Source organism: Pinus tabuliformis, chromosome 9 (assembly GCF_031772625.1).
Source record: "Pinus tabuliformis cultivar Carrire ecotype Pingquan chromosome 9, CPIR1, whole genome shotgun sequence".
Lineage (NCBI taxonomy): Eukaryota > Viridiplantae > Streptophyta > Pinopsida > Pinales > Pinaceae > Pinus > Pinus tabuliformis.
Window position 1 is genome coordinate 1353935065 of NC_142307.1, and position 22827 is coordinate 1353957891.

A 22827-nucleotide genomic window follows, 5' to 3' on the forward strand; every position below is an offset into this window, starting at 1 on the left:
CCTTTGGGAGAGTATCTGATTTTCCTGCTGATTAGTTCTACTTCCAACGCCGGATGAGCCTGAACTTGCTGGTTGTTCAAACAGCTTGCAGCCGTTTTCCAGCATCTGTACCCCTAAGCGTCGTTTTCCTCCCAGAATTGGTGAACCGTGGCTTCCAGAGGAGCGATCAAATCAAGCTGGAGGGGCGGTTTGATGGTTGAGAGGAGCTTGGGTTGCTGTTGCCATGAGTCTGTCCAGAACCAAGCTGTGCGACCGTTGCAGACCTCCCAGAAACTATGTTCCTGAATAAGAAGATGGTGTTGTTTAGCAACGTTCCAGATCAGTGAGCCTGCTTCTGCAATAGACAGTCGAATGAGCTCTGAATGGGGTCTATGGTTGGCATATCTGGCATTCCAGAGTCTCGCCCATGGGGAGGAGGGGGAGGATAGCCATTACCACCAAATCCTAGCCCCCATGATAGCGTTGTTGTGCTGATGGTCACAGAGGCCCAGACCCCTCGCTAACTTTGGCTTGCAGATCGTATTCCACTTGACCAAGGCCCATTTTCTGTTATGTCCGGATGCTCCCCACAGGAAGTTGCGCTGAAGAGATTTGATCTTCTTGAGGACCCATTTCGGGGCTGCAAGGACCGAGAAGAGATAGAGGGGCATGGATTGAAGGATAGACTTGACTAGAATAAGTCTACTAGGAAGGTTGAGGGGGCGAAAAGTCCAGGAGGATAATTTAGCTTCGAGTTTATCCAAGAGAGTTCTCCAAGAAGAGTGCTTGAGAGCTGAGACAATCAAGGGGGCTCCAAGGTACTTGGCGGGCAGCTTGGCAATGGAGAATCCGAGGATTCTAGCAATGCATTGTTGAATGAGCAGAGCAGTGTTAAAGAAGAAGATTTGCGACTTGGAGGCATTGACAGTCATTCCTGAAGCTTCGGCAAACAAATCAAGCAAGCTCTTGAAGGCGGAGGCTTCTTGGGTGGAAGGATGACCAAATAGCATAGTGTCGTCCACGAATTGCTGGTGGGTGTGAGCTGGGGTCTCATGAACAGAGATGCCACAGAGCTGATGCGAATGAAGGGCATGATTGATGGTACGACCTAGCCCCTCCGCCATGAGCACAAAGAGAAAGGGGGACAGGGGATTGCCTTGGCGAATGCCACGAGAGGGGGAGAAGGGATGAGAAAGGATACCATTGACCAGGACGGAGAAAAAGGAAGAGGAGATCAGGCTCATGACCCATCTTATCCAAGGAGGGCTGAAACCAAAAGCTGCTAACATTTGTTGAATGAAATTCCAATTAAGTTTGTCAAAAGCTTTTGATAAATCAATCTTAAGGAGCATACCTGGCTTTTTGGTCTGCTTCAGTGAATGAATAATCTCATGAGTGAGAATGATGCCATCAGGGATTTTTCGCCCCTCTACATAACCAGTTTGCTCAGGAGAGATGAGCAAAGGAAGCAACGGCTTTAACCTGTTGGCAATTACTTTGGAGATGATCTTGTAGATGACATTGCAAAGGGAAATGGGGTGAAATTTGTCAGGGATGGCTGCTTGGTCCTCCTTGGGGATCAGCTTTATGAAAGTAGCATTAATAGATGGGAGAAGCCAATGCGTGGATCTGGACTCCTCCACTAACTGCCAGATCTCATCTTTGATCAAATCCCAGAAATGATGGAAGAAGTTGGAAGTGAAGCCATAAAGTCTTGGAGCTTTACCTTCCTTGTTTTTGAGGACAACCTGTTCAACTTCCAAAAGAGTGACAGGGCGAAGAAGAAGTTGATTATGCTCCTCCGTGATTAGCTTTGGTATGTGTTCCAGGATTTTTTTAATTGTTGGTCGCCTGTCAAACTGGTCTTCCTGCACCACCGATTTGAGATGAGAGACCAATTTAGCTTCTATGGCTTGATGTTGCTCCAGTCTTTCTCCTGTTGGGCTAAGGAGAAAGTTAATATTGTTACACATCCTATGTTGAATGGTAGAACGGTGGAAAAATTTAGTATTCCGTTCCCCTTCCTTTAACCATCTAATCCGGGATTTTTGTTTCCAGAGAATCTCTTCTTGTTGCCTTCTTTCCTCCAACTGTTTAAGGAGACTTTTCTCTTTCAGGTTAGATGCTTCATTGTGGCCTTCTTGGATGATGCGAAGCTGTAGCTCCGCCATTTATTGTTCCAGGAACTTTTGCTGTTGGAAAATGTTACCAAAAGTAGAATGGTTCCAGTCTTTAGAGCAGGCTTTGAGATCTTTGAGGTGCTGCTGAAACTGGAACATCTTGGAACCTGGAGGAGGAATGAAAGCTTGCCAAGAAGAGTGAACCATTTCCTTGAAGCTTGGGTGGGAGAGCCAGAAAGCCTCAAATCAAAAGGGTCTTTTGATGTGGTCCCCTGGTCTAGACCATTGCAGAGAAATAGGCCAGTGGTCCGACCCTGAAAAAGGCAAGATTGTGGCTTGGAAATCGCCTCCAATATGTATAGCATTGTCAGAAAGGAGAAATCTATATAGTTTGGATGCTATCTCTTGTGTGCCCACTCTCTTGTTGTTCCAAGTGTGATTTCCAATGGCAAAGGGAAGATTAATCAACCAATTCTGCTGGATGAAGTCTTCGAAATGGGTGTTATCCGCCTCTAGTTTTGCTCTGCCATCTTTTTTTTCGTCCAGGCTGGTTATCATGTTAAAATCGCCCCCCAGGATCCAGAGGGGGTGAGCTCTAGTAGAATTGAGCTGCTCTACCGTGTTTAACAGAGCAATTTTCCTTGCAGCCTCCTGAGGGAAATATGCATTAGATAGATGCCCATGTAGATTGGTCCCATGGATGTGGAAAGAGGCCTGAATTAGATTATGAGCAGTGTGGGCATCATTTATTGAAACAACTTTCGGATCCCAAGCGATGGCTAGACCGCTTGAGGCTCCGGAGGCATCTACCGCGACAGAGTGACACCCTGTCCAGGCTTTTGAAAGAATGGGGCCAAGGGTTTGACTTGTGCATTTAGTTTCCTGCAGGAAAAAGACTTGAGGTATTTCCATCTGTATCAAATTTTTTATCGTACGGACTTTTGAGGGGCTATTTAGACCCCTTATATTCCACGAGATGAGTTTCATTGAGAACTTCCTTCATGGAGCAGGAAAAACTTGGTAAGGCTAGGATACCTACCAGATTCTACAAGCATCTTCCCCAGGAGGATATTCCTCTATAGATCAGATTTCCTCCCTCTCTTCTTTGAGTCTTTAAAGAGTTTCTTCCCATTCCATGGGCTTCCTTGTTAGATGCCTAGGGAATTTTGATGCTGCTGCACGCAGGCAAGAGCCACAGTTAGGTTCTTGATCTTCTTCTCCGAGATCTGGTCAAAATCCTATTTTTTTGCATGCTTGCTCTAGAGTGAAGATGTCTAGGTCTTTTATATCGACCATTTCATTTTCATCTTCCATGGGAGTGATCTAGCTCTCATTAGCCCCAGCAATGTCAACCTCCATGTTGCGAAGATGGCCAAAGCTAGATTCAGGCGTCGAGTTAAGCGGGGGCTTGGGGGTGGCTTCCGAGAGGGAGTATCAAAAATAGGGTTGGCTAGGATTTAAAAACTATTGTTGGTAGAGGGTGGAATCAGGGCTTGAGAAGGGGGTTTGGGGTTCAGAGGAGGGGATTTCTTGTTGTGGCGGCGCTGGTTCTGGACTTTAGTGAAGCCTTCGACATCAGAAGTAGAGGCAGGATCTGATGGCTTACAAGGAGGTGCATTCAGAGGACAATCATGAAATAAATGACCATGGGTATGGCATTTCCTGCATCTAAAAGGCACATGTTCATAATCTATAGTTTTCACCCATTCATAATCATCGTGATAGAGACTTACTGAGTCAGGGAGAGCTTGCGCGAGGTGCATGAAGATGCAGATCTGAGCATAGTGTTGAAAATGCAACAAGATGATGGAGCTTAGTGAAAAGGAGTCGCCTTCACTAAGTGGGCCCGCAGGCTATTTTTGGCACAAAGTCTATTTTTAGACATATGGATCATGGTCTATGAGTTGCAGGATGCTGTTTATGGATGATTGGTCATGTTGGGAAAAATAGATGGACTTCTATTTTTGGTTCACAGCGGAGTGATCAGAGTCTATTTTTAGACTGTCAGGCTAAAAATAGAAAAAGTCAAATATTATTAGCCCTTAGTAATATTTGGACTATAAACTTTATCTTATTCTCTTGGAGCACTTCAGTTCGAGCTATGGATGTGGCACATGCAGCTGACATAAGGAATCATGTGGTTTCTTATGTGTTAGTTGAGCTATTGCATGGAGGACTTTAGTTAGAACTCATGCATGTGAGTTTTGTGGAGTTGGATGTGGATTTGATGGAGTTGTGTTCAGTTTGACTTAGTTGAACTAGTTGTATTTAGCCTAACTAAAGAATACACTAGTGATGAGTTGTGTGAATTAAATATTAATTAATTCACTAATTATTAACTCATAAAGCAACTAAAGAATACATCAGTTAACTTAGTGCATGGACAGCTCAACAGAGACAGGTGTTAGAGGTAAGTGAAAGGGTGAGTTGTGACTATCAGTTGTGCATGATATTTGCACATGCATAGATTTGAGTAATGCCAATGAGGATTGCGTGGTGTGGGCCAATATCAAGTCAATTGTAGCTTGTGCTTACGTGATTCTCTTGCAGGATTGTGCAGTGGAGGCAGGCAAAGCAACGGAGGAGATTTGAACCTGTGACTTGTTCGGATCTGAGCTAGTTTTGTGTGTAACAGGTGGAGATAGTACTGAGTACTTATGAGGAGTATTCTACTATGTATTGTTACATGTTCTCAATCATTATAATATACAGATAATGTGGGGTTTTCAACTGTATGCTTTCCCTGGGTTACATACTGTGTTAATGTGCGCATGCGATTGATGTTTCATTGTTTTTAATGCTGCTAAATTGATGATCAACGTAGAGGAGGTTATGTATTATGCATGTATTTCGCAATAATGTATAATCGGGATAATCTCTGTGAATAAGTGTCATATTATTCAAAATTTCTACATGGTATCAGAGCTCTTTGATTTGTAGAAAAAGTTCTACAAGATATCAAAGCGGGATTGATAATCAGATCTATTATTCAGAAAGTGTTTACATTTTATTTCTTCAAGCAGAGTCTGTAATCAGGCCAGGTAGCTTCTAGATTCATCCTTCTTTTTGAAGGTGAGATATCCGGTGAATGCCCATATAGTTGATCTCTGTACAAGAAATACTTTGTTCTCATGAATTTTAGATCAGAAGCGGTTGAGTTTTGAGCTGGTGGAATGGCGCTCAAGGATAAACTCAGAAACATTAAAGCTAAGAATGGAGATGCCACCGATTTTCTGTAGAAGAAGAAAAATAAGCAAGCTGTCGGATCTGCAGCGGGAGAGGTCTTAGCCTCGTAGTTTGAGCTGGATTTTTCACTGATCGCATGCTTGGTATCAAGTGTGATGGGATCGATATGGTTCTTGGACAGTGGTGCGTCTTCTCACATGAGAGGAGATCGAGATTTGTTTTCTGATCTGGATGAGAAAGATCTTGGAGTGCACATCGAGATGAGCGATGATGGTAGATACAGTGCGACCGGTATCGGTACCATTTCCTTTGAGAGGGAGTCTGGTAAACCCTTCAGATTGAAGGAAGTGATGCATGTTCCAGGATTGAAGAAGAATCTTATCTCTGTGGCGATGTTAGAAGACAAGGGATATGATGTTGTCTTCAGCGAGGGAAATGCTTTCCTGTGCATCAAGATAACTGGAGAAACCTGGAAGATAGGGGTTCGAGTCAGGAACCTTTATCAGTTGCATGTAGATGCATGCAAAGCCTTGAGAAGCGAGGAAACTGATGGAGACTTGGTGGTTGAGAGGGAGCGTATATTACCACTCAACATGCAGAACCAGAAGAAGTCTCAATCGATTGTGGAGGAGCCACGATTGGTGAAGCAGCTTCAGGAGGTTGTGGAGCAGCCACAACAAGGGACACTGAGAGGAGATCGAGTAGAGACATCTACTCATGCAGAGACCTCCAGTAGGGGGAAACTTCGAGCCAGGTGGGCTGAGGGATCGCATGCAGCCATACCTCCAGGTAGGAGGTGGGGTGATGTGGATTGATCGTCCCAAGGAGGAGGGGCAGGATCCTTGAGGTACCCAACCTCTTGGATGAGACCTTGCTATGGGAGCCCCGATGTGGAGCAGCAAGAACTGACTGATTGGGTAGAGACAGATGCAAATGGAGGGGCAGAGAGAGCAACAGTGTAGGGAATACCAAGACAACTCATAGCTAGCAGGCTGCAGCAATGCGAGAGGCACAAGTGTTTTGCACAGTGCTAGGTGGCACAGAGAGGCGTGCAATGGTGCGAGATGCATGGAGATTTTGCAGTAGCGCAGATGTTAGAGAGGGAGCACTTGTCAGTAGCAGGTAGAGCTTCAGCATCAGAGTATGTTCCTAGCCCAACAGAGTGGTCAGTTGGGAGTGTTTTTGTTCCAAGTGTTGTTGGAGCAAGTGGACCGGGCAAATGTGTTGCATGCAGAACATTTCAGAGTTGCAGGATAGGGGTTGCAGATAATCCATATCTTGTTGAGAGGGAGTGTTGAAAATGCAACAAGATGATGGAGCTTAGTGAAAAGGAGTCGCCTTCACTAAGTGGGCCCGCAGGCTATTTTTGGTGCAAAGTCTATTTTTAGACATATGGATCATGGTCTATGAGTTGCAGGATGCTGTTTATGGATGATTGGTCATGTTGGGAAAAATAGATGGACTTCTATTTTTGGTTCACAGCAGAGTGATCAGAGTCTATTTTTAGACTGCCAGGCTAAAAATAGAAACAGTCAAATATTATTAGCCCTTAGTAATATTTGGACTATAAACTTTAACTTATTCTCTTGGAGCACTTCAGTTCGATCTACGGATGTGGCACATGCAGCTGACAAAAGGAATCACATGGTTTCTTATGTGTTAGTTGAGCTATTGCATGGAGGGCTTCAGTTAGAACTCATGCATGTGAGTTCTGTAGAGTTGGATGTGGAGTTGATGGAGTTGTGTTTAGTTTGACTTAGTTGAACTAGTTGTATTTAGTCTAACTAAAGAATACACTAGTGATGAGTTGTGTGAATTAAATATTAATTAATTCACTAATTATTAACTCATAAAGCAACTAAAGAATACATCAGTTAACTCAGTGCATGGACAGTTCAACAAAGACAGGTGTTAGAGGTAAGTGAAAGGGTGAGTTGTGACTATCAGTTGTGCATGAGATTTGCACATGCATGGATTTGAGTAATGCCAATGAGGATTGTGTGGTGTGGGCCAATATCAAGTCAATTGTAACTTGTGCTCACGTGATTCTCTTGCAGGATTGTGCAGTGGAGGCAGGCAAAGCAGCGGAGGAGATTTGAACCTGTGACTTGTTCGAATCTGAGCTAGTTTTGTGTGTAACAGGTGGATATAGTACTGAGTACTTGTGAGGAGTATTTTACTATGTATTGTTACATGTTCTCAATCATTATAATATACAGATAGTGTGGGGTTTTCAGTTGTATGCTTTCCCTGGGTTACATACTGTGTTAATGTGCGCATGCGATTGATGTTTCATTGTTTTTAATGTTGCTAAATTGATGATCAATGTAGAGGAGGTTATGTATTATGCATGTATTCTGCAATAGTGTATAATCGGGATAATCTCTGTGAATAAGTGTCATATTATTCAAAATTTCTACACATAGGAGGTGTATCGCCTGAGCTTTGTTTCCTCTACAATTTTAATGAATTCGCCAAGACCATTGCCAATATCCTTTAGGGATTCTTCGTCCCAATATTCCAGTGGCAGGGAGTAGAGTTGAATCCAAATAGGCGCCCAGCTAAAGTCCTCTTTATCCGAGGTGAATCTTGCAATCCAGTGCCGGAGGTAGAGACCTGAGGAGTTGAATAAGTAGGGGCCCTCATCCATGACTCGATTCTTGTCTTTGAGGTAGTTAAAAATGGCAGTGAAGAATCCTTTGGGTCCGAGTTGCAGTGTTACCTACCCTTTTGGCTTCCATTTGGCCCTAATCCATCCATGTAGGGCCTTTTCAGTTAGCCAGAACCCGATGAATTGGCCAATCAGCACGTGGTCTCTCATGTACTGGATCTGGGCATTGATCCTGTGGCTCGATAACTCGATTTTGGGACGTTTTGTTGCTATTGGTCTGCAGGTAGCAGAGGTGGCTTTGGGTACTTCTGTGCTACCTTGTGCTTCCGTCATTTTGTCCTCTTGACTGTCCGGCTCATCGCCCGATGGAATCTTCTGCGTATTGTTATCGTGTGGTTTTTGGCCTGTTGTAGAGCCCTATGCATTGCCTTGAGTAGGTTGGTTTGTGTCGGCTGACATCTTTTGGGTCATGTCAGCATTAACGTTGGGGGAGGCATTGAGAGCCTCCCCTGAGACGCTGCCATTGAGAGGGCTCAGCAGGTGTAATGGCTCGAATGAGGACTGGGTCAGAGATCATTGGCAGAAAAATTTGCAATGTGCAGCGCCATAGCAGGGAGGCTAGAAACCCTAGCCCAAAAGTTGCAGAGCGATCCTATCCCTGTATTTTATATATATTCATGATCTTGTTATATTATTATTAGTATTACTAACACAACTATATTTACCAATGTGGTTGATATACGTCGATAAATGTATATGAAACATATATACAACTACATTTCCAAATGTGGTTGATCTATTCTAATAAGCTATATCAACCACATTAATAATTATTATGTGTATTTTTTTAAAGACCAACATTCTTTTAAAAACCAACTATATAAATATTAATAACAATATTCTTATATATTTATGATTGTTATATTAATATTATAATAATAACATTAACTGATAATAATATTAGTAATATTAATTATTAATAGTAATAATATATTTTAATAATAATACTAATAATTTTAACTCATAATATTAATTAACAATAATAATTTTCATAACAATAATTATTTTAGTAAATGTGGTTGATAAATTCATAAAGCTTCATTTCTATGTATGACACAAATCATTCATAAATATATAATAATAATAATAATTTATTTTTTATTTTCAAGTAAATAAATAACTACTTATTTTATTAAAAAAAAATATATTGTTTTTAGAAAAAATTTAGATATTTTTATTTTATTTTATAAGTTATAATAAAAATAATATTAATAATAAAAATTAATAGTTAAATAGTTAATTATTGTTAAACAATAATAATTTTTTTAATTAAATATTATTAAAAAATAATAATATGAATATTAATTAATTAAATAAAAATAATAATAATTAATTCATCTTTAAATAATAATAATTAATAATGGTCCACGGGGCTTTGGATTGATGGTGAATGTGTGCACTGTTAAGGCATTCCTTATGATAGGTCACTGGTTCAAATCCCCGTGGGTGCTTACCTACCAAAAAAATAAAAATTAATAATGATAATAATTAATAACGATAATAATTAAGAATAATAATTAATTCTTTGTCACAATGTGATGTTGGATCATGGTTAATTGTGGTTGGCCATGGTTGATTTTCATATTGAGATAATATTTGTCACAAAGCAACATTTGAGCATGGTTGATTTTCATATTGAGATATCTTTGTCACAAAGCAACATTTGAGCATGATTGACCATGGTTGACTATGATTCACTATGGTTGACCCAAAGGAATAACAAACCATTGGGATTAAAACTAAAAACCCAAGATTGACCATGGTTGACCATGTTTGATTCTATAAAACATGTTTGACCATGATCAACCATGGGTGACCATGGTTGACAATGGTTGTCCATGATTTTTATGTGGGGACAACCTTTTTCACAATGCGTCATCCTACCATGGTTGGTTATGGTTGACCATGTTTGATATTATAAACCCAACCTAATATTAATCCCAAGGGATTGATATTATGAACCCAAGCAATTCTACTAAAACCCCATTATTGACCATGGTTGAAAATGGTTTACCATGACTAATATTATAAACTTAAAGAAATAATAAACCCAAGAGATTGATATTATAAACCCAAAAGAATAATAAACACAAGGGATTCATACAAAAACACGAAAGATTTATAAACAGAAGAGAATAATATTAAACACAATGGACTAATATTATTAACCCAATCTATAAAAACCCTAAAATAAATATTAAAAATACTAAAATAAACATAGTTTAGCATGATTGATTTTCTTGACCATATATTATTATTACTATTTATTATTATTATTATTATGAGTTATTTTTCTTTCTTTTCATCATATAAAATTAAAATAAATAAAATAATATATAACTTTGGATTTAAGAGATCTGTGGTTTGTATCTTTTGAATCAATGATCGGAGAATCCACAGTATGAACATTTTTATACCAACGTTCAAATCCCAAATGGGATCCATCATCAGGATTTAAGAATGATGATAAAAAAGAGCATTTTAGAAAGAATAAATACTAATGAGGAAAAAAATTTAAGGAACAACACACTGTCGGCTAGAATCTTAATTTAATTTTATTTTTACTTTTATTTTTATTTTAATAAATTACTTTTATTTTTATTTTAATAAATTACTTTTATTTTTATTTATTAAAATTTTTGAAAAGTTAATATCTTAGGTTAAATTAGGGAATAGAACTAATACTAAAATTAGTTAATTGAACTAAAATATATTAATTTCTATATAAATTAAATTAATATATTAAACTAATTCATATTAACAATTATAAATAATAAATATTTATAATTGAATAATATAATAATTAATATATTAATTAATAGTTATATAGAAATTATTATATTATAGCATTATAATGTTAATTATTATATTAAAAAGGTTATTTCTTTTTATATGGATAATATATTAATTTTTATAAAAATACTAGGGCAATATATTAATTTCTATATAAATTAAATTAATATATTTAAACCAAATCATATTAACCATTATAAATAATTAATATTTATAATTAATTAATATAATAATTAATATATTAATTAATAGCTATATAGAAATTAATATATTATAGTATTTTAATGTTAATAATTCTATTTTTGATGTAAATAAAAAGGTACTGACTAATAATAATAGAATAGGAGATGGATAACTTCCCTATTTATTGAATGCTTTACCTGGGGATGTGTTGGCGATTTTGATTTCCCTGATCAAGGGAAGCCAACTCCCGCTAATCTCCATACCATTGTCTCTGTTCAGATTATGAGGATGCTTGATAATTTCAAGTGCTTCTCTGATCTTTCGTCTCTGATGCTGCTATTCCCTTGCGATAATTGATGCGTTTTCCAGGCAGATATGGTGCTTAGTCTTCGAGGAGTGTTTTGCCAAGGCTGAGGTACGAGATCTTCCATTCCTAATATCAGCGCCATGTTCCTTGAGCGTTGTCTGGAGGGAGCGACCTGTTTCACCTATGTAGCTTTTTCATGAACAAGGATACCACGTCAAAGAGGGAGTGACATGTTTCACCTATGTAGCATTTTCGTGAATAAGGATACCATGTCAAAGCTCAAGGAACATGACGCTGATATTAGGAATGGAAGATCTCGTACCTCAGCCTTGGCAGAACACCTCCAGACAAGGTTCAAGGAACATGGCGCTGATATTAGGAATGGAAGATCTCGTACCTCAGCCTTGGCAGAACACTCCTCGAAGACTAAGCACCATATCTGCCTGGAAAACGCATCAATTATCGCAAGGGAAGAGCAGCATCAGAGACGAAAGATCAGAGAAGCACTTGAAATTATCAAGCATCCTCATAATCTGAACAAAGACAATGGTATGGAGATTAGTGGGAGCTAGCTTCCCTTGATCAGGGAAATCAAAATCGCCAACACATCCCCAGGTAAAGCATTCAATAAATAGGGAAGTTATCCCTCTCTATTCTATTATTATTAGTCAGTACCTTTTTATTTATATCAAAAATAGAATTATTAACATTAAAATACTATAATATATTAATTTCTATATAGCTATTAATTAATATATTAATTATTATATTAATTAATTATAAATATTAATTATTTATAATTGTTAATGTGATTTGGTTTAAATATATTAATTTAATTTATATAGAAATTAATATAATGCCTAGTATTTTTATAAAAATTAATATATTATCCATATAAAAAGAAATAACCTTTTTAATATAATAATTAACATGCTATAATATAATAATTTTTATATAACTATTAATTAATATATTAATTATTATATTAATCAATTATAAATATTTATTATTTATAATTGTTAATATGAATTAGTTTAATATATTAATTTAATTTATATAGAAATTAATATATTTTAGTTCAATTAACTAATTTTAGTATTAGTTCTATTCCCTAATTTAATCAATAGGTTATGAACTAAGATATTAACTCTTCAAAAATTTTAATAAATAAAAATAAAAGTAATTTATTAAAATAAAAATAAAAATAAAAATTAAATTAAATTAAGATTCTAGCCGACAGTGTGTTGTTCCTTAAAATTTTTTCCTCATTAGTATTTATTCTTTCTAAAATGCTCTTCTTTTATCATCATTCTTAAATCCTGATGATGGATCCCATTTGGGATTTGAAACGTTGGTATAAAAATGTTCATACTGAGATTCTCCTGTCACTCATTCAAAAAATATATAACTTAATATTCATGTATATATAATCTTAGATAACTCTAAGATTCCCTAATTCCTCTTTTTCTAAAAACGAAGAAACATCACAACCAAAAGAGCCTATAAACCTATTCAATTGAACATCCCAAAAGATTTGAATTGTTTGTGACCATCCCAAAAGAATTAGGTTCTCCTTCGAAATCACATCCCCTTTGTTGACTAACGTCCAAAGCCTTAGTCAATAATAATATGTTAATAGTTGGGCTTAACGTATTAAACGTGCCAATAAAAATGGGAGAAATGAAATAATTATGTCTAATAACATGCCAAATAATGTAATTGTTCCCTCATTGCTGGTAGGTTTGGTTTGGGTGATGATGCGTTGCTTCATTTCTTCTACGTGGGTGAGGACACTCCACTTGTACCTGCGTGTTTTGATTCACGCATGTGCATCTCGATTCACATTATGGCTACAATAATCTCTCCCCTGTAAGTCATACCGGTCCTCCCCAGTCCTCGATGTTGGAGTTCTTTATGCATGCCATGTTTCGAAATTGCCTCTCTCGGAAGCCGTAAGTCTCCAGGGCCAGGTTCGTTGTCTTTAGTCTGGAGTCAATGGCTGCAACTATTAATATTGAATCTATTATTTGTTGTTTAGATAGCGATGATAAGAACAATATTCGTGCTTGTGATGATGTGTTTACCGCTATTTTTGTCACCTTGTTTTTCATGACCACAAGGATAGAAAAATGCTGGTAGCGACTTCGGTAATGATCGTCATTATCGTTATGTATGCTCTCCACTTTCCATCCTTGGAAGTCTACTTCATGCCATTGTCACATTCAAGGGTGGAATTTTTAAGGTTTTAGCCTGATATTAGAATAAAATCCATCTTTCATTTCTCCGTGTTCGCATTTATTAACAGCTGTTTATGTCTGACTTACTTCCTTTTTGATAAAGACCTCATCTTGGCCTTAACATCAATATACAACAGTTCCTTCTACTTATTTTCACATACATTTCAAGAAATCCCTAACTAAATATATGTCAATGCAGTGTCCAAATATACTTGTTGTACCATGGCGAATAGGTGAAATATCGCTGTATTTGAAGTACATAATGAATCCACCACCCGAAACCACTGGCATGAATTATGCGCATAGGATGCGTTCACTAGATTGCTTGACATGAGAATAATAAGCCCATCACTCCATACTTTTTCAGTAAAATATTTAAGTTGTATTAGATATTCTATAGGAAAAATGAGTTTGAAATTTTGAAGTATCCCTACCAAGGCCCCAAAAAATAAAAAGATTGACAGTAATGTAATTGCAAGTCATCGTATAAATATACTTTGTAGGCGCTTCATATACATCTCTCGTTATCATCTCTAACAACGATGAGAACAGAATAATAAATTGTGGCTCCTACAACTAAGCGAATTTCGAACATTGTAACATTTGTAAGCCCGTTTCTTGGAATTGCGATGGACAGCGCCAAGGGATTCATTTTAAAGTTATTATTTTTTATATAATAATGCATCCTACATCCATTATATACATCGTTTAATTCAATCAAATTTGAAATTTAATTAAGCATTCCGACTGGGACACGAAAGTTTTAACTGAGTATCTGAGTGGGTCAAATTTAGCATAAAATAGTGTGGAAATGAAAAAATTGATCAATGTAATCTGCAATCGACTTAAGCTTAGGGCTCACTTCGAGTGAAGGCCCCATGCACCACCTTTACCAGGGAAGACACTTAGACTAAAATCTAGAAAGCACCACTAGAAAGGAACCCATCCTACCTTGCAAAAAACTCACAACCTGCAAATGAAAGCGAAGAGAACGAAGAAATGGGTATCCAGATGAAATTGCAGCTTTTGAAAAGTGAACACAGTGGATGGAGCGACAACTTCTAAATCACCACCACTCCAAGAATACCCAAGAGCCAAATAACACAGCCAAACTGCAGCATCTCAAACCAATATAGAGCAACCTCCATTCAACAATCCAAATATAAATTTTACCAGCCCAGCATGAGCCACTAAACACCTTACCTTACCAGCATGACTTCTAGCGGGTTTCACACGCTGCAGAGAGCATTTCAACTTTACGTCTTGCATAATGGAAGGTCACATGTTAAACCTAAATTTAATATGATAAACCTATTATTATTAAAACTAATATTATAAACCTAATATCATGAATCCTATTTTCAACGAAACTTAATGTATCTTTACCATTTTCAACATCCCGGGGCATCTTGAAATTCAGAAAGTAATGGAGATGTCACAACAATGTAGGGCAGTATTCCTCATCCTAAAAACAATTTTGGATTGTTTGTCGTAAAGCGTTCCAACTACTGCTTCAGAGACATCCAACTCTTTGTAATATTGTTGAACTCTAGACCATCCAACTCTTTGTGTAATTTTTTAACAGTGGTCTAAAGAAAAATAATGTGAAGTAATATGCCTTGTTCATGTATATTTACTGGATGTTTTACTGGTTCATAATTGTTCGAAATCCATTGTTGAAAATGGGATTTGGGTGTTTTATGTAAGAGGAGAACCTTGCAATCATTATCGATCTAAAGACTGTTTAAATTACATCCAAAGTGAAACCAAACTACTGGTATACAACGCAACTCATAAACTTCAATTTAGTAAGCACACACGCTTTCAGAAACAGAACAAAAATTAAGGTAAAAGATTATCGATCATAAGCAGGGATAATTTAACACCAATTTTTTTTGAAATGTATCTCAAGACAATTGAAGTGATAAATAAAGCCCAGCCTTATTCTTTATTGAGGAGATACATAAGGTATTAACTGAGGTGTTTAATCATCTTTATTTCAGGTATCTAATGATTTTCTTTCGTAATGCAAGGGATTTGAGGACTCTGAAGCCTCTAAATCCATTTCACGTATCTCTCTGAGCTGTGCCGTCAAAAAATTGACCACATCCATGTTCGTCTGATTCCCGAATATTCTGGGAATTTACAATTGACTTAAGGATGCCCTGCCATGAGTGGTCTGATCCTTCTCCTCTCTCCACTCTTATCTTTGCTCTCTGTCTCACCTACTTGTTGGGGGACTCTCTCCTGGGTTTCAGGGTGGAATTTGGTTGATAAAGGTGGCAGCGAGTTCAGGATGGGTCTGCTTCATGTGCAGTTGGATGCTTGGTTGCTTGTTTATTTAATTGGGTGATTTTCATTAGTTCTTGAAGGTCTCTCGAGGGCGTGTTGGCTCTGGTTAGACTCTAGGGGTTCTAGGACCTCGGGTGCAGATAAGTGGCTCGCAACTCTTCCCTCTAGTTTCCCATGTTTGTGAAGAGGTAGAGACGCTGGTGAAGCTGGTATGGAATCTAATTGTGGTCGAGGTCTTCTCATTCTAGGTCTGTGGGTGGTGGAGGTTAGTTTCGCATGGGCGGTGGGTGCTAGTTGTTGCGGGGCTAGCGTGAGGCATTGGTTGCCGTTCGGTTTGGTGGAAGGGTTTGTGGTGTGCAGTGGGTCTCATCACGACACTTTCCTCATGTTTTTTTATCATGTGTCCTTTCACTCCCAACCCCTCAAGTCAGGGGTCTCGGCCAACCCATCCAACTCAGGCAAATCGTTGGAGAGGACGCGGAGGGTAGGACTGTTGCAAGCTTCAAACGGATAGAGAGCATCGTAGGTGGTGTGGTCAGGGCATCAACTGGAGCTCGAGGTGGCAAGGGGGTGGTCATGTAGTTCGTGGTCATGGAGAGGGTGTTCAAGGACTGAATAGCAAGCCGAGGCGTGCGGGTCTTTTGGGGCATTCTGATGCAGGCCAGTTAATTAGTCCTGCAGGCCTTTGTGGCATGTTGTAATCTATTTTGGATTGTTTGGAAGTTTACAACAGAACCATATTGGAAGAGCATGAGGCATTCATTGCCACGCTTAATCAACTTCATTACTTTCAATGCCATGTCAACAAAAGGATTGTAGTCGTTTGGTGGGGGGTCTTGGTAGAAGAAAAGATCGAGAAGCTGGAAACATGGTTTGCTCACTTTGAAACATGTTAGTTGTCCATATCACCCTCCTCCTCCTCCGTTTGGGCCGAATAATCCAACGGCAATTACTTTTGATGATTGAGTACAGTCATTGGTTTCCTTATTGTTTTGTTTGTATTTTGGTGTTTTTGGCACATTAGGCTTTGGTCTTTTGATCTTCTTCTCCTACTATTTCTTTGTAATATGGTCTTTTGATCTTCTTCTCCTACTATTTCTTTGTAATATGGTGATAACATTGGTCAATAAACCTGGTCGGGGTGAGACCACTTGCATTTTGATACCTATGTATTGTTCTTTTGATGAATGAATAGAATCTTGACTTACAAAAAAAATAACTTTATTATTGATGATTACAAAGTGTAAAATAGAGAGTGAGAGGGTGTTGTTTTAAGGTACTTGGTGATGAAAAGTTCATAGGTTCAAAATTTTGTGGGAAAAAATTCAACTATGCTAAGGGCTAATGTGGCCCAAGGCATGTACAATCCATGCGTGATTTTATGCGTGATTTTAATGGTTTAGATTTCCTTCGATCATGGCTATTCAAACCACATGTTAAGCATATCAACATGTTAGTCTTCTCAAAAATCACATTACCTAAGGAACAAAAAAAATATCATTATTATTGATTATTAATAATAATAATTTAATATACCTATAAAAACATACGTTGTGATAATACATTTACTTAATTGTTCCTTCTTTTGGTTTTGGTTAAAAATTATATTTCGATGAATAATACAATTTAAATAATCAAGGAAAGGTGAAATAAAAATCATTAACAATTATAGGACAACAAATAATAAAAATTGTGTCACATTTCAGTGCAACGCATGTAATTCTTATTACAAGTGGAGTGCAACGCATGTAACTCTTATTACAAGTGGATTCCAACATTAGGTTTCCCTGCAAAAAGTTATATACATTCTCTACTTTATTATTACAACAAAGTTGATATTATATTATTATTATATTATTAAATTTAAGTTGATATTAAATTATTGTTACAATATTATTTTTAAATTTTAATGTTAATAATGTTTTTTTTCAACTGTAGTTCATGGTCGTTGAGTGGCCACTACATCTACAGGTAATAATGTGGGTAGATCCATCTGAAGGGATCTACTCTTCAGCTTACCTGGTCAGGCCTAACCCCAAAGGCACCGAGCAGATTTCACCCCATGACCTCTCAATTAACAAGGAAATTATCAACAGGAACTTGACCAATTGAACTATCCCTTGAAACTTTTAATATTTATAATGTTATTAATATTATTACAAATAATACTTTTAAAATATATTAATATATTTTTAATATTGATATTAATAAAATTACTATTAACATTATAACATTGATGATGTTACCTTTTTAAAATGAATACATTATTAATGTTTTTAATAGTATTATTTACACTAATAATTTTAATATAATAACTAAATATAACTTAATCAATTAAAATATTAATTAATACATTAACTATTAGTTTATTAATAAAATACTTAATACATAATTAATATTTAATGTTTAATTATGGCAATAATATGGTATTATACTATCTATATATATAACATTAATAAGAGTTTAATATAATATTAATCACATATTGATAATATATTAATCTACACATTTATATTGCCTTAACTATAAATTAATCTATACATTTACACATGTTGACTTTGGTTAATTATTATTGACATGGTTAACTATAGTAAACATTGGCATCATAGTTAACAATAGTCAACATATTTAGAAAATCAATTGCACACAAAAACTATTTTTGTAATTTATTAAACATCACATATAAATACAAGAAGTATTGGTTCGAGATAGAAGTTCTATCTTAACCATATAATCAACTAGTTGAGAAAATATCTCAACCAAACACCAAAGTAGGAGTTATTTTACTTGGACTAAATCTATTAAATCCAACTAATTAACAATTAAACAACTCACACAAAAATAACATTTAATGATGAGGAACATCATTCAATATGCACAAGACAAGTAGGATCTAAATCTCCAAGTCCCTCCTTCCTTAACGAGTACTTGTCTTTGATCTTCATGTCTACAATGCCTTCTTTAGCTTCTTTAAACATCTTCAAAATCGTATAAGTGAACTCCATCAAGTTGTCTCATAACCCTCGTAAAGGTGTCCCATGCAAACTGGATTCCCGAGTTCCACTCTCGAACTCTTGAATCACGTATCTCTTAAATCCAATTATTGAAGAGTTTCCCAAGCTTCCATATAACTTCATGAGAAGACCATTACTACATCTTCAAAAAATGAGGGATCCTTCCCTAATCTGGACAACCATCCATATTGCGTTTAACACCACTTGATCTCTTAAAATAATTGCTTCAAACAAAATCAATCACATGTTTGGAATAACCGAACTACTAGTCATTCTATGGAAGAGCTCCAATCCACCAAGATACATGGGTACCAACAGTTGTACTCACCAGTTATCTAGGGACTGTCTAGATACATAATGTATCTAGAGTCAGTTTTACAAAATGACCTCTTTATATGATTATGGAAGTCCTTCATCACTCAATTTACAAAAATTAATATATATTAACAATAATCTTCCTACTAAAAGTACTATAACCACATTCCACAAAGCTACTTTGATTAGTACAATGATGTAATGTTTCTTTTTCAATATTGTTCAACATCATATATTTACCCTTCAAATCCTCGAGTGGAGATAGCACAAAGGGTAGCCTCAAATCTTTGCTCCTATAAGATTGTTGACTATTATATAAAGCTCAGCTGATCTATATATCAAGAAGGCCCAACACATGTTCGTTGACATATTCCGGTTACTTAATCTTGATTTGGCTTCGAAGGTGCAGAGTAGAGATTTCTAAACCTTTCAATGGCCTTCAAACAGCTAGACAATCTCCTCTTTCCATCCCTTTAGCATTCTATAGTCGAGGACATGCCCTTCTCTAGCAATGACAAGCCAAGCAATCGCTAGACAGAACAGTACTTAAATTGGATGGCCGCCAAAACAAAATAACATAGATATATCCATGTAATCTACAACATGGAAACAAATTATAATGTAGATCTACAGATCCACGCACTACTGATCTCGAAGAAATTCGCTCCTAATACTGCAAGTCTACAAAATATTCATGCACTCAATAATAGATCTACTCAGACTCAATCTCACAAAAATATGAATAAAATTTGTGCATGAGTCTGAAAAATATGTTTGTAAACCATCCATAATTTTTCAACGGTTCTCACAAACAACATTTGTATACTCTTCATTGGATGCTTGGACCCCAATATCACACGTGTGATATTCTCCTTGTTCGATAGTCTTTAAAAAATGCATTGTGAATTTGATCGTCCTTCTCTTGTAGTCCTAGATGTTTTTGCATAGCAATAACACTCAAAAGAAGAGTAATGACTTCTCGTAGTGGGTTGCGGTGAATGCAAGGTCATCCGTTCCAGGACTTTTGCTTTATGCATAATTGCAGTTGTAATCGCTTTCAGTGCACTTTCCATCAATCTGCAGTAACACTGCAAGAATATGAAATTGACCATGTATGTAGCCACAAATCACAGATCGTTAGAAATCATGGCAACCATAGCGACCTTGGAAATCCAAGGTAGTTGTTGACATTCCAACGGACAACTCAACAATCAAACAAGATACTTACATACACTTAAACTAATCTATTTTTACATAAAATTGATCTCACATTTCTCTTAGATACTTGGGCTCTCCCTTAAGGGAGATACCCACCCATAACTCTGATACTAATTTAGAAAACCAATTGCACACCAATTTTTTTTTGTATTTTATTAAACATCACATATAAATACAGGAAGTATTGATTCAAGATGGAAATTCTATCTTAACCAAGAAGTATTGGTTCAAGATAGAAAATATCTCAACCAAACGCCAAATTAGGAGCTATTTTATTTGGACTAAATCTATTCAATCCAGCGGGTTAACATTTAAATAACTCACACAATAATAACATTTAATTATGAGGAACATCATTCAATATGCACAAGACAAGTAGGAGTTAAATCTCCAAGTAACATGACTACCATGGTGAACCAAACTTACCACGAGCATCATGGTCTATATGTAGGTGACCTACAATAAATCATAGTAAACGTAATTGAACCATACTACTAGATGGCCATGGTTGACCATGAAGGTCTATAATGGATAGTCAAGATTAACCATAACCAAACTATGGATAACCATCAAAAACCACCATTTCAATGGTAACAATAGTCAAATCATGGTCACTATAGACAAAACACTACTCAAATTGTATTCCCACCATGGTCAACTATAGTCAATCATATTAAATTGTGGTTGAACATTGCCAAACCATGGCCAAACAATTATTAATCATAGTTAAACCGTGTTCAACCATAGCCGATCATAGTCAAACCATGTTCGACCATAGTCAAACCATGTTTGACAGTCAACACTATACAACTTCAATCAAACATAATCACATATTACTATTATTAATAGTCAAACATACTTAACCACATTAGTTAAACACAATTAAATAAAGTCAACCTTATTCACTCATAGTCATCCCCACTTAGTGTAACTCAACCATTTTCAGTTATAGTCAACTATATTTGACCAAAGTCAAGCATTGTCAACCTTAGTAAACTAAGATCATCCTTGGTTGGTCAAAATCAATAATTTTTTTTTAATAATAACAAAATTAATATTGACAAAATTTCCTAATAATAATGTGACATCAGAATGGTACATAGATCTATCCAATATCGCAATGTGACAAAAATTGTCACAATGTTATATTTTATTGTAATTTATCCAACATCACAATATGACAAGCATTGTCACAATGTTACATTACAATACAATTTATCCAACACCACATTACATAATTAATTAACCACATTTACTAATGTGGTTGACTATGTTAGACCATGTTTGACTATGTTTGATGGTCAACATGCTTCAACTTCGGTCAAACATATTTGCCTATTAATATTAGTGATTAATATTAATAATCAAACATACTCAACCACATTAGTCAAACATAGTCAAACAACATCAATATTTATAGTCAATGTTTAAATAGTCGACCAAGATCAAACTTGGCCAACCCCATGTTTATCATATTTAACAATAGTCAACCTTGTTCACTCTTGTTCTCACTCAACGTAACTCAACCATATTCAAGTATAGTCAACCAAGGTTAACCAAAGTTAACCATTGTCAACCTCAGTGAACTAAGGTCATCCTTGGTCTGTGATAATCAAGATTTAAAAGTGTTTAATAATAACAATAATAATGGTGTTGACAAATAATAATTATAATAATAATAAGTTTGACTATATTAATTGTATTCAATTATAATTAACCATAGTTGTCTAAAGCTAATCATTGTCAACCAAGGTCAACCTTGGTCGGTCACAATCAAGATTTAAAAATGTTTAATAATAATATATTAATATAAATAAATTTGACTAATAATAATAATAATATTGTTGACTTATTATTATTATTATTATTATTAATGGTTCACCATGATCAAGCTTGGTCAACTCTATGTTTACCATAGTTAACAATACTTTAATTTGTTCACTCATTCTCAACACTCTTTAACTTTGGTCAAACATAAATGCCTATTATTATTATTGATTAATACTAAGTGCTAAGCGTAGTCAACCACATTAGTTTTACATATTCAAACAAAGTCAACCTTTATAGTCAATGTTTAAATAGTTGGCCATGATCAAACTTGGTCAACCCTATGTTTACCATATCTAACAATAGTCAACCTTGTTCACTCATAGTCATCATCAATCAACATAACAAAATCATATTCAATTATAGTCAACCATGGCTGACTAAAGTCAAACATTGACAGCCTTAGTTAACTAAGGTCATCCCTGATTGGTCACAATCAAGATTAATTTTTTCTAATAATAACAATATTAATATTAATATTAATAAAGTTGACTAATAATACTACTAATAATAACATTAATATTAATATTGTGACATTCAAATGGTACATAAATCTATCCAATGTCATAATGTGACAACCATGGTCGCAATGTTACATTACATTGCAATTTATCCATTGTCACAATGTGACAAGCATTCTCACAATGTTACATCACATTACAATCTATCCAACATTGCAATGCGG

The 22827-nt window shown here is 36.0% G+C and overlaps 1 protein-coding gene across 1 annotated transcript; it reads right to left on the reverse strand.

Moving 5' to 3' along the window:
* Nucleotides 1–2345: 2345 nt before the first annotated feature.
* Nucleotides 2346–3011, reverse strand: LOC149153524 (uncharacterized). Its single transcript, XM_089443839.1, has one exon. It carries the CDS (start codon nt 3009–3011, stop codon nt 2346–2348), a length of 666 nt encoding a protein of 221 aa, XP_089299965.1.
* Between the last annotated feature and the right edge of the window lie 19816 nt (nt 3012–22827).

Coding starts and splice junctions, on each gene's coding strand:
- LOC149153524 (XM_089443839.1), bottom strand. CDS start 3,011: ATGGAAATACCTCAAGTCTTTTTCCTGCAGGAAACTAAATGCACAAGT.